The sequence below is a fragment of the Rhagoletis zephyria genome, unplaced genomic scaffold (assembly GCF_001687245.7).
Source record: "Rhagoletis zephyria isolate East Lansing unplaced genomic scaffold, Rhagoletis_zephyria_1.1 Rzeph_scaffold_00762, whole genome shotgun sequence".
NCBI lineage: Eukaryota > Metazoa > Arthropoda > Insecta > Diptera > Tephritidae > Rhagoletis > Rhagoletis zephyria.
This window is the reverse complement of record NW_016157846.1, coordinates 14,651-29,645: the sequence shown is the minus strand read 5'-3', so window position 1 is coordinate 29,645 and position 14,995 is coordinate 14,651. Positions and strand designations below refer to the sequence as shown.

Sequence of the window (14,995 nt, the reverse complement as noted above, 5' to 3'; positions counted from 1 at the left end):
ATCAAATATAATATTGTTGTCACTATCCCGTTCAATTAGTATATCGAGAAACGGGAGCTTTCTGTCTACCTCTCTCTCGCAAGTAAATTGGATCTCATTACAAATTGAGTTGAACATTTGCAAAGTGTCGTCAATTTTATCCGCAGCAACAACTGCGAAACAGTCCTCAACATAACATATCGATGGTATATGTGCGGGAATAATGCGCTACCCAAAAGGTTTTGTTCAACGGTTACCATAAATAAATTACATAAAAATGGACTTAATACGTGACCCATCGGTAGACCATCCTTTTGCCAATAAAATATTTCACGAAATTGGAAATAAGAATGTTCTATGCTCATCTTCGTCAACTGCAATAATGCTTGTTTTTCCAAAGGGTTAATATTTTGCCGATTCAACCAATCCAGCCATGAGCGCGCCTTCTCTAGGTACATTCGAAAAATAAGATTTAATGTCAAACGAAACAAGCTGTTGATTATCGCACAAACGAACACCATCCAATGCATTGACCAATTCAAACGAATTTTTGATTGAAAAGCGATCAAATTGTTTCATTTTTCTGTATTTTTCACCCAGCCATCTCAAAATAGCGGAATGCGGTACGTTAATAATGGAGACAATCGGACGATAGTTATTACCTGGTTTGTGTAGCTTAAAAAGGCCATAAATTGAAGGTACACGGGAATGTTAAACAATCATGCGACTTTTCCAAAAAACACCAAACAACTCTGCATGATTTTTAATGGCTGTGCTCACTGCAGTTTTCATTTTGTTCAGTGGATTTCTAACTCGAACATAGTTCCCGTCATCAATCAATTTTTGCATGCCATCGTCGTAGTCACTTTTGTTTAATACTATCACACAATTGCCTTTATCAGCCTTGGTAATGTAAATGTCCTTTTTATTTAGCGATTTTACGGCTTCGTACATTTCAAGTGTCTCTTTTGATGGTTTGCAGGTTGGTCTCAATGGTAAACTTTGTTTGAGATTCTCACGCAATGTCATTTTTTTTAGAGTCTATGTACATTTATTTACATAGGAAAACAAAGTAAATCGCGACGTAGGTCCACATTTCTCTTCTCTATTCACTCTTCTTGATTTTGAAGTAAACTAGTATTGTATTTATGGATGTAGATATGTATTGTATTTATGTATGTATTGGTCAACGCTTTTTCGTTCTTCCATTTGACGCTTTCACATCACATTTTTTGTTTTAGTTTTAGTTGAAACTCTGACTCTGTCTGAGGATGATGTCTATGAGACATCGAAACAATTGTAATAAAATTTAAATAAATTACTAAATGACTATAAGGTGTTTTCTTGTGTTTCAATTCAATTGATTATATAACTAATTCATAATTTAAAAGTTGGAAGGAGCACTGTGATTTCGAAGTTTAGAGAAATAATGGCTAAGCTCGAGATAAGTTATTTTTGCAAACATCCTCAGATTTTACAGCGGAGTTGCAACTTTTCATTTGACTGGCTGTGATTTCTTCAATTTTACATTTTAGAATTTTTGTGGCGCAGAAGTTGCGCTTGCTGGCGATGAGTTTGCGGGGAGATGTATGGCTATTGAATTTATGAATGAATGAGTTTGCCCTTGAAGAATATGCGCATGCATTTATGAATGAAATTGTTGTTGTTGTATTTTAGTTGCATATGCGTATTTGTACATACGTACAAATTGGTTTAAATTATTTATTGATTTTACATGTTATATTTATTATTTTATTTTATTTATTTGTTAATTAAAAGGGATATTGCATTCATAAATTACAACTTTACAACTTCCATATTAAAGAGGAAGTTTGTAAAGGTCTTGCATGGCGCATGTATTTCATTTCCTTACAATTATTACAAAAGAAAGAAAATCTACGCAGATGCGTATGTTAAATGCCGATGGCAAATAAACGAAGAGTCGCAGCCATCTTTTTTGTTATTTCCTTTCTTTATTTCTATCATCGATCACTCTTTCTACAACGTCCTTTGCAAATTTGATTTCGCGGCGAATTCATTTACGAAACTTGATGTCAAAACGGACGCGAATTCCTCTTGCAAACCTTCTAGACTCACTCGCCACACTTCAAGCGAGTTGTCTCTTCTTATAGATTTACGTTCTTTGGCCATACCAAATACTAAACCATTTTCCAAAACAACTTTTTCTAAAGCTGATGGCAGTGTACGAAATAAGCTGTGACCTTAATTTTTTTTTTCCAAATACCTTTGTTAAATAAATAACACTAGTACTTAAAAATATAAAAATGAAGTTCTTGTTTAAATAAAAAAAATACTTTTATAAAAATTGTGTATCTAAATATTTTTGATATCGCCGTTAGTTTTCCTTCTATAAGGTTCAAAAGTTTTATTTTGCAGCTGCACGAAATAAGCTGTGAGCCACGTAAGCTAGCGCAATTTGTAATGGCGCTGGGCAAATCATATTTAAATATGTTGTTAAATCCATAAAGCGTTGTGCATCGACCGCCATCAAATTTACAATTTCTCCTACTGTCGCTTCCTTACGTGTTGCATTCGATATAAGTAAAGCTTTACGATATATTACATTGATCAGCGCTGTGCGTATACGTAGACCAACAACGAACATGCGATGAAAATACTGTCCCAAATTAAAAGTTTGTGCACCAGCAGTAATAAAAAGAAGTGCCGCATAAAGTATGCCCTTCCATTGTGGTTGCCTGTCCTTTTCGTCTTCGGAGTTATCTTCCACAAAGCCAATAATTAAACTTAGCACTTGAGGTTGTGCAAAAGTTAATGCGTCGCAAATCAACTTCATTAGCGAACCAAGCAAACATACTCCACAAAATGATTTAATGATTGGCGGCATGATTGAAGTGACACCCTTCTTGCCGGTACTTCGTCCATGTGGGTTTTCAAACTCTACTTTTCCATTACTATATTGAGCCTTTGGGTGGGTTGGAGTTTGAGTTGAAATATTAGTATTCTTACGCACATTCTTATTAGAATAGTAAGCAAATATTGGCATGACTTCTTTACAGCTGTCTTGTTGGCGCAAGTCCCAAAGGTACGCTAACCTTTCCCCACCATAACACCAAACCATGCGTATGTTATACGGGATAAGACACTAGCCGAACTCTCTGGTATTTCGTTCTACGGAAGATAATAGCATATAAAAAAATGTGAAGGAAAATGTTTGCTCTTTAAACAAACCTACATTAGTGCGTTTGTATTTAGTTTCCCTTGGCATGGCATCCGCGAAACAATTCAGCAGTAGCATAGCGCATGAAAATTCGAAGTAAATCATGTAGCTTACATAATTGTATTCTTCCCAAGAATAATCAGGTTTATCTGCTACACGAAGTACATACGTAGCTTACAGTTGACTGGGTGAGTCCGAAAAAGTATCACCATGGCCGGCCACCATCCACAGCATTGGTAGCCACGTCTGCTGCTTCTGCTCCACAACGCCCATAACTATAAATAATTAAAAACTTATCAGTTAGTTATGATATTACATATATTCTGCATCTATATCTCAACGTAGGGCGTTGTAATGCTCTTTGAAAAGTTTTTAAATTTCACATAATAATTTTCAATACTCACGCTTATTGACTTGCCGACCATTTTGCTTTTCTTTTGAATTGTCGAACTCAGCAAATTTGATATTTGTTTTTTGACACTTTATGGACCCCAGGCAACAACAAAATACATGCAGTTGGATTTGCTAAGATGCTGCTACCTGTTTATTGTGCCAAGGTACCAAAATAATTTTGACTTTGAACGCCCTATTTTTTCACAACAATCGATGTTACATCGATGTTTTGCTCTAAAACATCGAAAACATCGATGGTAGCAAACATCGATGTTTGTCCACCTCTAATGGCATACATGCAATCCATCATCCAAAATATTGTAGGTCGTGAGTTAACATTAAGCTACATTCCCACTGGTTGGATGTTTGAATAACAGAATAATAAAAATAATGCCATATCCACACCAACCGAACATTGTTTTACATGTATAAACGAAATTTCCGTGCCCTTCATCTAAATAATTAATGCAGATAATCTCGCCACCCAACAATACCGTCAAGTATGTACGCATAAATATGAAAATATAAAATAAATCCACTTCGAAAAGAAACAAAACCACGACATAATTTCAGAAAACAACATGCCTTACTTTATTGCCTTGCGAAAAAGGACTGAACTACGCAGCCACCGTTATCTGCAGCCGTGCCATCTATGCGATGCGGATCATCCTATTAGGCTCTGCCCAGTCTATCGCGCTAAATCCCCTGAGGAGAGATTACGGGAAGCACAACTGGGCCGCTTTTGCGCTAATTGCCTCGCCATGACGCACCAGCTCAAAAACTGCACGAGCGATGCGGTGAAAAACATCATTCGACACTGCATAGGAACGAGCCCGCAAGTCCGCCTAGAAGATCATGGGCACACAAGGTGGAGGAGGAGGAGGACGGCAGTTCCGATGGGGCGTTCTCCATACACGCTCTTAGAAAATCATGGGCACAACAGGCGGCGGCGGAGGAGGAAGAAGGCTGTTCCGACGGTGCGCTCTCTATACTTGCGTCCGTGTTTGGAAGGGAAACGATCCAGAAGCCGCAGAAAGCGGACCAATAGAGTCAGCAGCGGAGACTCGGTCTCTCTGCGCTATCACCGAAGGGGGATCGGAAACTAGGGCTTTCCGGCCCCTGTTTCAGCATGAGCGGAATCGGTTGCGCGGAGCGGAAACTAGGTCTTTTCTCCCGCGTAGATTCAACCGCAAGTCCTCATGGCGCATACGCAAGGAAGATGGACTGGCGACCCGGTCTCGCCAGCTATTCAAACCACGCGCATTCCGAAACGGAACGTTAGGCCATAATGGCACTGCGGAAACAACGGCCGTGGTGAAAGTCGAGGCTGGAGGGTGTCTACATTTAGTTCGTGCCCTGATCGATGTATGCTCCTTTCGCACCATAATTTCGTCTGACTTAGCCAGAGAGTTGCGTTTGAAGGAAACACGTATGGGCGAAAGAAAGGGCTGCCTTTTGCGACTCAGGGGAAGGCATGGGAAAAATTATCTAATCGCGACTCATGCCGTTATCTCGCCGCACTTCAATCGCGTTAACCCATCCAGAAGTGTAGACCCCGCAATAGCTGAGCGATATGCGCACATACGAATGGCAGACCAAGGATTTTACGACGTCTACGCGGATTATTATTTTGCCTGAGACACTGCCCACCTCCTTCGGACCTCTTTTAGCCCAGAGTATCATCTTCGGATGAGTTCTCTCCGGCGTATACAGAGCGTAACTTATAGCTAATTGCCATTATGCTTGAGTTTACTTATTTATTTGCGCATGAATTACCATTTTTTTCAATGAAGTGCATTGAATTGTAACCACCGTTGTACCTTTAATTCTGCCTCTCTTTTCATGGCAGTTTAGGAAGAAGAAGAACGAGGTTCAAAGCGCTGACCGTCGCAGTAGTTACCGGATGCTGAACAAAAAAAAAAGGTTTTTAAAATAAAAAAAACCTCAACTATTACAATAATGTTAGCATATGTAAAAACACATACATATACGCACTAACACGATTATTCCTGCCGTTAACTAGTGTATCCCGCCGGACAGTGAACTTTCGTTAAGTTTCCCTTTAAAGTGGTAACTGTCTGGCGGTGTAAAGTACAAATCGGTATATCTTTTACTTTACTTCTTTTTGGAAGATCGAAGCGGAAGCACAGCAGCTACCAGCCCACCTCATCACAAGGTAATCAAACTGTCGCAAAAACCATTACTATTAAATAGAACAACAATCTAAAACACTTGCTTTAATTCCTTTTTTCCACTTTCGAAATTTGAACACTGGTGCGTCCAAGCGCAATCCCTGCGACGCAACTGGGTTACTCTGTTGTTGAGGTTCTGAACGTTCTCTCTTACTTGGCGGACCTGATTCAACATTCTGCCATAACGTCGCCTTGTTGTGCCATTAATCGGCTCAGCTGTTCGACGTTGATGGCTGCAGAAGTCGGCCCCCCACCTTGAGACTTTGAGGTTGTTGTTCATTTTGTTTGGTTTTCCAGGGCCCTTGCAACACTTCTGGTAACCCTGCGATTGGAGTCAAGCAAACCCAGACCGCCTACAAACACTCTATCCTCAGTCTCTCGCTCGTCAACCGCCCAATCTTCCATTCACTCAAGACTCACACCTGTACACAAATCTGATTAATAACGCTGAACCAAATCCAGAAATCCAATGAATGAAAAATAAACTGTATCCAATATTAATATACATCTCAAACCGTATAAAGAAATATCTATATTCAGTCTGACTGAAAACCGAGAGATCAAGACAGAACTTCTAAATCAAGAATTAAAAGGAAAAATAAATGAATTAAAAAATTTAACCGTAACACAGTTGAAAAAAGCTCCAAACCTTATGTTTAAAACAGGCAAACTTAAGGCAGAAATAAAAATTCCTCAAAAACAAAAAAAAAACCAAGAATTTAATGCTTTAAAATTAAATCTTAAAAACTCAAATAGAATCCAAAATCAAAAGTTTCCTGCTTCGTGAATTCAACGGAAATATTAAAAGAAAATTATGGAAAAATGGAAATATAAGGTAGAAACGGAAATCTCAAAGTTTAAGGCTACCAAAAATTAAACTCAGAATTAAAAAAAAAAATATAATAATTATATTCAACAATTTTTATGAGCTTGAGGCCGTTCTAAGTGAAAACTTATTGTGGAAAAGCAACAATAATTTGAAAAAATGGTAGAAGTGATAGCCATTTCGGAAATCACCACCTCTCCTCATCAGACTCCTTTCAGTAGGATGCGAACCGACGATCACCACTGACTCAGCCAGTTGCCTACGCACTGTTCTAAGTTTGTCTTGTTAATTCTTGTTGCTTATTTTCCACTATTTCACTTTGCTAAGCCAACTACAATCAAGCGCAGCTATTCCGCTGCAATTCACTTGATCATGTGGTTGTTGGTTTTGTTGGTTTTTGTTAATATTTCTATTATTAGAATGTTTAACTTTTAGGTGTGCTCGTCCTTAAGTTATTTGTTTTTGTTTTTTTTATGGCCTTATAACAATTATATTCAACAATTTTTATGAGCTCGAGGCCGTATTAAATGCAAACTTATTGTGGAAAAGCAACAATAATTTGAAAAAATGGTAGAAGTGATAGCTATTTCGGAAATCACCACATTTCCTCATCAGACTTCTTTCAGTAGGATTCGAACCGACGATCACCACTGACTCAGCCAGTTGCCTACGCACTGTGCTAAGTTTGTCTTGTTAATTCTTGTTGCTTATTTTCCACTATTTCACTTTGCTAAGCCAACTACAATCAAGCGCAGCTATTCCGCTGCAATTCACTTGATCATGTGGTTGTTGGTTTTGTTGGTTTTTGTTAATATTTCTATTATTAGAATGTTTAACTTTTAGGTGTGCTCGTCCTTAAGTTATTTGTTTTTGTTATTTTTATGGCCTTATAACAATTATATTCAACAATTTTTATGAGCTCGAGGCCGTATTAAATGCAAACTTATTGTGGAAAAGCAACAATAATTTGAAAAAATGGTAGAAGTGATAGCTATTTCGGAAATCACCACATTTCCTCATCAGACTTCTTTCAGTAGGATTCGAACCGACGATCACCACTGACTCAGCCAGTTGCCTACGCACTGTGCTAAGTTTGTCTTGTTAATTCTTGTTGCTTATTTTCCACTATTTCACTTTGCTAAGCCAACTACAATCAAGCGCAGCTATTCCGCTGCAATTCACTTGATCATGTGGTTGTTGGTTTTGTTGGTTTTTGTTAATATTTCTATTATTAGAATGTTTAACTTTTAGGTGTGCTCGTCCTTAAGTTATTTGTTTTTGTTATTTTTATGGCCTTATAACAATTATATTCAACAATTTTTATGAGCTCGAGGCCGTATTAAATGCAAACTTATTGTGGAAAAGCAACAATAATTTGAAAAAATGGTAGAAGTGATAGCTATTTCGGAAATCACCACATTTCCTCATCAGACTTCTTTCAGTAGGATTCGAACCGACGATCACCACTGACTCAGCCAGTTGCCTACGCACTGTGCTAAGTTTGTCTTGTTAATTCTTGTTGCTTATTTTCCACTATTTCACTTTGCTAAGCCAACTACAATCAAGCGCAGCTATTCCGCTGCAATTCACTTGATCATGTGGTTGTTGGTTTTGTTGGTTTTTGTTAATATTTCTATTATTAGAATGTTTAACTTTTAGGTGTGCTCGTCCTTAAGTTATTTGTTTTTGTTATTTTTATGGCCTTATAACAATCATATTAAAAAATTTGTATGAGCTTCAGGCCGTTTTAAGTGAAAACTTTTCCACATAAGATAAGGAAATGTGGTGATTTCCGAAATAGCTTTCACTTCTACCATTTTTTCAAATTATTGTTGCTTTTCCACAATAAGTTTTCACTTAAAACGGCCTCAAGCTCATAAAAATTGTTGAATATAATTGTTATAAGGCCATAAAAATAACAAAAACAAATAACTTAGGGACGAGCACACCTAAAAAGTTAAAACATTCTAATAATGGAAATATTAACAAAAACCAACCAAACCAACTACCACATGATCAAGTGAATTGCAGCGGAATAGCTGCGCTTGATTGTAGTTGGCTTAGCAAAGTGAAAGAGTGGAAGATAAGCAACAAGAATTAACAAGACAAACTTAGCACAGGGCGTAGGCAACTGGCTGAGTCAGTGGTGATCGTCGGTTCGGATCCTACTGAAAGAAGTCTGATGAGGAAATGTGGTGATTTTTGAAATAGCTATCACTTCTACCATTTTTGCAAATTATTGTTGCTTTTCCACAATAAGTTTTCACTTAAAACGGCCTCAAGCGCATAAAAATTGTTGAATATATTGTTATAAGGCCATAAAAATAACAAAAACAAAAAAATAATAATGTAAAAAATTAAGTTCCAATTCAAAGTTTAAAAAGTTCGAATAAAATCCCCAAAACTGTTGAAAAAGTAATAAATATGCAGTTATATATAAGAAATAAAAACAGTGTAAATATGAGGTCAACATAATACACATGTAATGTACATATGTACATAAATAAAAAAAAATAAGTACAATGTAATAAAATGTAAAATGTTCAACTCCAGCAGCGGATGCGACACTGACCCTTATTACCCCCTGTGAAGATTTACCTCAAATCTCCCTGGTGCGTGATGCAGGATCTCACGCTAGGTAGCATGTAGTTGGCATTCACGAATTCTGACCACATAAACTAATAGTGACACCACAACTTCGAGTCCCACTTCGACAAGGCGTTGAAGCGACAGCGAAGGCACTTCGAAACCGTGGTGTTCACTCCCCCATGTTCGTCACTCTAGCACTAGTCACTTCCGGTGACCGCAAGTGACTTTGCTTTTGTGACCCTAACTAGTCCGGTAGATAGCCAGAAGGAAGGAGAAGGACAGCGAAATTGAAGAAAAGGAGAATAGCAAGAGGAAAAATATGAAAAAGAAATAGCAGCACAAGAAAAGAGACTAACAGTTAAAAGTAAAAGAAGATGTGGTAACTTGAAATAGATACTAGGGGGCTATGACGTTGGGCGCCATTGTTATGTGGGATGCCTGTAGGTGGGATGACGGTGGGTTTTCAGGCATGGTAGCTCCGATCCATGCTAGCTCGCCGGATGGGGGGTCTTCTCCACCTGTCTCACCTACCCCAACACAAACAAACAAGGTATCATGCCTGATCAGGTAAGCTAAAAGTGGAAAGAAGAGAATTAAGGAAAAGGTGAAGCAAAGCTGTCCGATGAGGCCCTCCCCGTCAGGTGGAGCCATCCCACCCCCTCTGCGTGTTATACCTGCGCAGCCATGGATGCTGCGCCGACACCTGTACATTTGCAGCGCCCCCTTAGCCTGACTTAATCCGGTCTATTCGTCTGTGAGTCCTGTAACACCGCACCAAATATTACCATTTACCACTTCATCCTAAGCAAAAAACTCTTCATCTATTCATAAAATTATCACATACATTATACATTCATTTATGCCCTTTTACATTTATTCAGTAACAATAGAAATATAGTTGAATACATGTACTAATATATGGCTAAATTTAGAGAAAAACTAAGTAAATGAAAAGGACTAGATATCGAGTGGGGCGATCGCGCCACTGCTGACCGCACGATGAATATATATGTATGTGTGTTCGCCTATGCCCGGAACTCGGCTCTCTCTCGAATTCAGCTCGATGGAATTCCACGCGCTCCCACGCTGGTAGGTAATCTGCAAATTCAATGTCCACTTTTCTGCACAGCGGGAGTTGACTCGCTCTTGAATCGATGTTTTTTTTATTTATTTTTTTTTGTTCTCCTTAGTCAGTTGATTTGCCCTTTATTGTTGTTGTTATTGTCTTTCTTACGATGTTGGTCAGAGGTGCTGTGAAATTGTATCACGTTGCCGGTGTAAGTGTGTGTGTATGTGTGGTGCACGTATCTTGTGTGCTCTCCTTGTTATATGGACGTGTCGCATGCATGCGTATCAAAGGTGGCAGTTAATTCCATATACTTGGCTTGAACTAGGTTTCCATGGCCACTTGTTGCATGTGGGGGCCGGTTGCATGCACTATAGCATGAAATAGATGGCGTTTTGATGGAGCAAGTACTTACGCTCGCGAGGTCCTTTCGCATCTGAATACTGGCGGTGTGAACATTTAAATTGTAAATGTATGTATGTACACGCCGCTTTTTTTACAATTTACATCAAATTTACTTTGAATAAATTATATCTTGCCTCAGCTACAACTATTGCGAAATACTAGCGGTTTTGGTGGCTCAAATACGGGGTGGTATCCAATTAAGAACCGTTAGTTGCAATTAAACAGGCCAATTCCAGAATTTCCATAAATCATATACCAACACTTGTACCGTTTTCTGTATAGAAATGTATTTAAGATCTGCTTCACTTGAAATCTGGCAGTACTCTACATAGCACACCTTTGTTATCGACTACTCGAGAGCAAAGAACTTCAGCAAAGAAAATTGATTTTAGACGAATTCATGCAAAATCTACACATCTCCCAATGCCGGTTAGTAAAATTGCTGAAGATTGGAAGGTCAACGGTACAAAATGTATTGTCAAATATCAAGAAAAATGGTAGCATTGAGAGAAAGCCGGAACCTGGCGGAAAATCAGGCACTATAAATAAAATAGTGTAGAAGGATGTTCTAAGGACTTTGAAAAGGAATCCGAATCTTTCTGAACATGTTGTTGCACGTGGAGTGTTGTACTGAGAACCTGTATTGTTTTGGCCTGATTTGGCAACAAGCCATTGTGCAAAAAAGCGCAAGAGTTTTATACACAAAATGGAATCAACATTGTACTAAAAAAGGCCAATCATCCGAATTGCCCAGAGCTGCAAACGATCGAGCGTTATTAGGCCCATATGAAATCAAAATTAAAAAAACAAAATCCACGGCTTCAAGAATAACGCAGTTCCGCAGAATGTGGCGAAAACAGGCTCAATCGATCAACGAAAGGGATGTCCAAGTATTAATGGCCGGTGTCATCTCTAAAGTACGGGTAATTTGGCGTGGAAATAAATTATAATACTATTTGTAAATCTTTCATTTAAATAGAAATAAGAGAAGGTTCTAAAAAAGTTTCGACTGAATTATTCACATTTAAATTAGTTTTTTTGTTATTTAATACCTGCCAGATTTCAACTGAAGCAGATCTTATTATTATGTACTGCACGGCACTGCACTAAATACTTTGAAATTCGCGACTGCTTGACCAGCCACTGAAACCGTATTTCAATGAGACTGAAGTCTTCAACTTTCTCTAGCGCTATTTATTGGCGCTGATCAAGCCGAGGGAGTTGCTCAACCGATTAGTCACACATCCACGAAGTTTACATTCCTACTCAACTGGTAGCTATACTAACACTCATACACATACTCATACACATTCTCATACACATAGTCCTACACATACACATACGCCTGGAACTGCCTTACCCTGCAAAAAATTGTGCGACTAATCTCCGCGAGTATTCCGAGATTACGCTTAATCGGGTACAATTGAGCATTAATTAGTCCCAATTAGTCTCATACGGGTACTAATAGAGGTCAATTAGTCTCGACTCAACCCTTGTGGGTATAATTGGAGATCAATTAGTCCCCAACTCATCTCTAACGGGTACTATTAACGATTTAATGATATGTACGCTCTTAGTCAATGAAATTTCATGTGCGGAATTGGCACACAGAGAGAGTATTCGCCTAATTCGCCCGATTCGAATCTCAGCTGGCGCAAATTTTAATTTTTATTTTTTAAAAGTGACTAGTCGCTTTTTATACCCGTTCGGGTATAAAGGTGAACCATTAGTCTCTTCATAGGACATGCCCGAACAAAAGCGAACAGTTCATTCCATATAAAGAGATCAAAAGGGGTATTAGTCGCATGCTACTTTGCCATTGCTCCCGGAGTCATCCCGGATTAGTCCCATTTTTTGCAGGGTATCGAACCGCCTGGTTAGCAAGGTCTATTGTCAATTAAATCCATTGCTTTGTATTGCATGCGCTCCACGTTATTCGGTTTCAATCTCATAAATTGTTTATAACGACTTTTGCTAAAATTTAAAAATCAAAAAGTATCAAAATAAATTCTACGGGACTGAGAAATATTATTTTCTATTCTCATTTTCCTTGTTGGTGTTTCCGACAGGGTAGGAGTGTGATGTAATGCCCGAGAATTATTTCAAACGGTTTGGCTCTTTGTATGTCTGTATTATATTTATACGTGTAGTTTAGATAGCTCTCAAAGTTATAGTTTATCACGTCAATGCGACTCATTGGTATGGTATTGTTTAATAGTGAATTCGAGTACTTACTAAGAACATTAATTATTTCGCTTTTTACGATCCCGGGATCTAGATTTTCAACAACTTAAATCGAAAAAATTGCTTCTATATTGTTTGAGAAGCTCTCCTACCATAAAATAAATAATAAATAAATGGGTTTGAAACCTACGTTTTTATTTAAAGTGGCGTTTTTATTTTTTCTCTCTGACATCAGGATTTATTTTAAAGGACTATGTAATTTCAAAGATATGATTAGTTCCAAATATTATTTAAAACAATCAATGCAATGTAGAATAAAAATATGGGTACTAAATGCAAAAGGAAATTTCTTTAGAATTAAAAAAATATAACTTTTTGGATTCACAAGGACGTTTAGCTGACGTTAGAAGGACGAAATTCGAGGATGTTATCGAGTTTATATAAGTCCTTAATATATAATTTTTTTCAAAGACAAATATTACGAAATTTCAACGATAAAATTTTAAAGGGACATTTTTAACACAACAAACCTGAATCTGTTTAAATTCTATAGAATTTCCTCTTTAGTTTGATACCCATACTTCTTCTCTAAGCACATTTCACTGAGTTTTTTTTAAATCATTTTTGAATTACTGACTTCAGAGTAAAAACCTAAAAACGCTATTTTACTATAGTCGGCCCATGGTTTAGCGAATATATTGATTTTTGTGTGTAAAATTTACTATCGCACGGTGTTATATGTATAATGAGCTAGACATTTATAAAAAAATATTATTACTAAATAAAAAAAGAAATATAGGCCATACTGGTCAAGAAAAGGAGTTATTGCCATCAATGCAAATTACAAATCCTCCGGGACCGGGCTCCTGGAACATTCCTAGTACTTACATATGTAGATTCACTAAATATGAATAAGCGGAGCTACATCCATTTTTAGTACATTATTTAATTCATTCAATTTAATCTATCATAAAAAATTGGGCAAAAAATTGAGAAAAAAACTTAGTAAAATTCGTGCTGTGTAAAAGTGATGGACCCTTGAAAGATCCAGGATTTTTTTTTTAAGGAATCTGCAATTGAATAGAAATGAAGTGTTTTGAACTTAACTGCACCATATGACTATTTAAGTTATTTTTAATATTATAGAAAGAAGAAAACTATGTATGGATGCATCTAACTTTTCCGTCCTGTTTTGATCACAAAGTTCTATTTTTACATAGTATGCATCGGCCGCTGTGGTGTAGTGGTAAGCAGTGCGCGCTTCCACTCCGCAGCACCTGGGTTCAAATCCTGGTCAAAGCAACATCGCAAAAAATATAGAAAAAAGGGTTTTTCTTAACAACGGTCGTCCCCCGGCAGGCAATGGCAAACCTCCGATTATATTTCTGCCATGAAAAACAGCTTCTCATAAAAATACAATCGCCGTTCGGAGTAGCGGTAAAACTGTAGGTCCTTCCGCTTTGTGTTACAATATCAAGGCGCATGCCACAAATCGGAGGAGAAGCTCGGCCAAACACTAACATATGTGTAAGCGCCAATCTATTATTATTATTATTATTATTATGCGTAGACCTAAGTATATCAAATTACAATTTCCTTTTTTGTTTGAGTTCGAAGCTTCCATATTTATTTGCATTAGCAGCTTTTCCTACGGTGACGGAAAGTATTGGTCTGTGAATTTTAGCTACCGAAAATATTCCTAAATTCGCAATAATTCGCAAACTCAAGTCAATTGGCAAAGCTGAGGTTATATTCGGAATCAGCGCCTTAAACGCACCCTAGAAATATGTATACTGTTCTTGCCTTCTTTCGTATGTAGGTCAGCGAAATAATCAATAGAACAATCTATATGTTTTCTGAAAAGAGGTAACTTTAAAAGCAACCCTAATAATAGTCGCACGTTTATATGATTTGGGTTTCAGGTTTAATTTTCTAACAACTAGTTCTGACCGACATCGAAAACATGTTTTCGTTGCTAAAACTGCTTTCGACCTAAAACTTGTGTTTTCGTCCATGCAAAATCTGTCAAACGAAAACCAGTTTTCGCTGAAAACTTCTTTCAAAACTCACGTTCCACTCATTCCCATCGGTGTCTTCACTAGCTTTTTTCGATTATTTATCGAAGTGGAAGTCATATTTTATCATCGTTAATAGGCCATTTC

General features: G+C 37.6%; 1 protein-coding gene across 1 annotated transcript; it reads right to left on the bottom strand.

Annotated features, from left to right (window-relative positions):
- Positions 1–2,328: 2,328 nt before the first annotated feature.
- On the bottom strand, positions 2,329–3,286 carry LOC108361426 (multidrug resistance-associated protein 1-like). Its single transcript, XM_017614044.1, has 2 exons — positions 3,194–3,286; positions 2,329–3,129 (listed from the first exon to the last, which is right to left on the bottom strand). Exons 1-2 carry the CDS (start codon positions 3,281–3,283, stop codon positions 3,049–3,051), a joined length of 171 nt encoding a protein of 56 aa, XP_017469533.1. The 5' UTR covers positions 3,284–3,286; the 3' UTR covers positions 2,329–3,048.
- Between the last annotated feature and the right edge of the window lie 11,709 nt (positions 3,287–14,995).

Bases quoted from the DNA above. Each gene is read 5' to 3' on its own strand.
- LOC108361426 (XM_017614044.1), bottom strand. From the start codon at position 3,283: ATGATTTACTTCGAATTTTCATGCGCTATGCTACTGCTGAATTGTTTC. The intron at 3,130-3,193 runs GTAGGTTTGTTT...TATCTTCCGTAG, and splicing joins CTAAATACAAACGCACTAAT to AACGAAATACCAGAGAGTTC.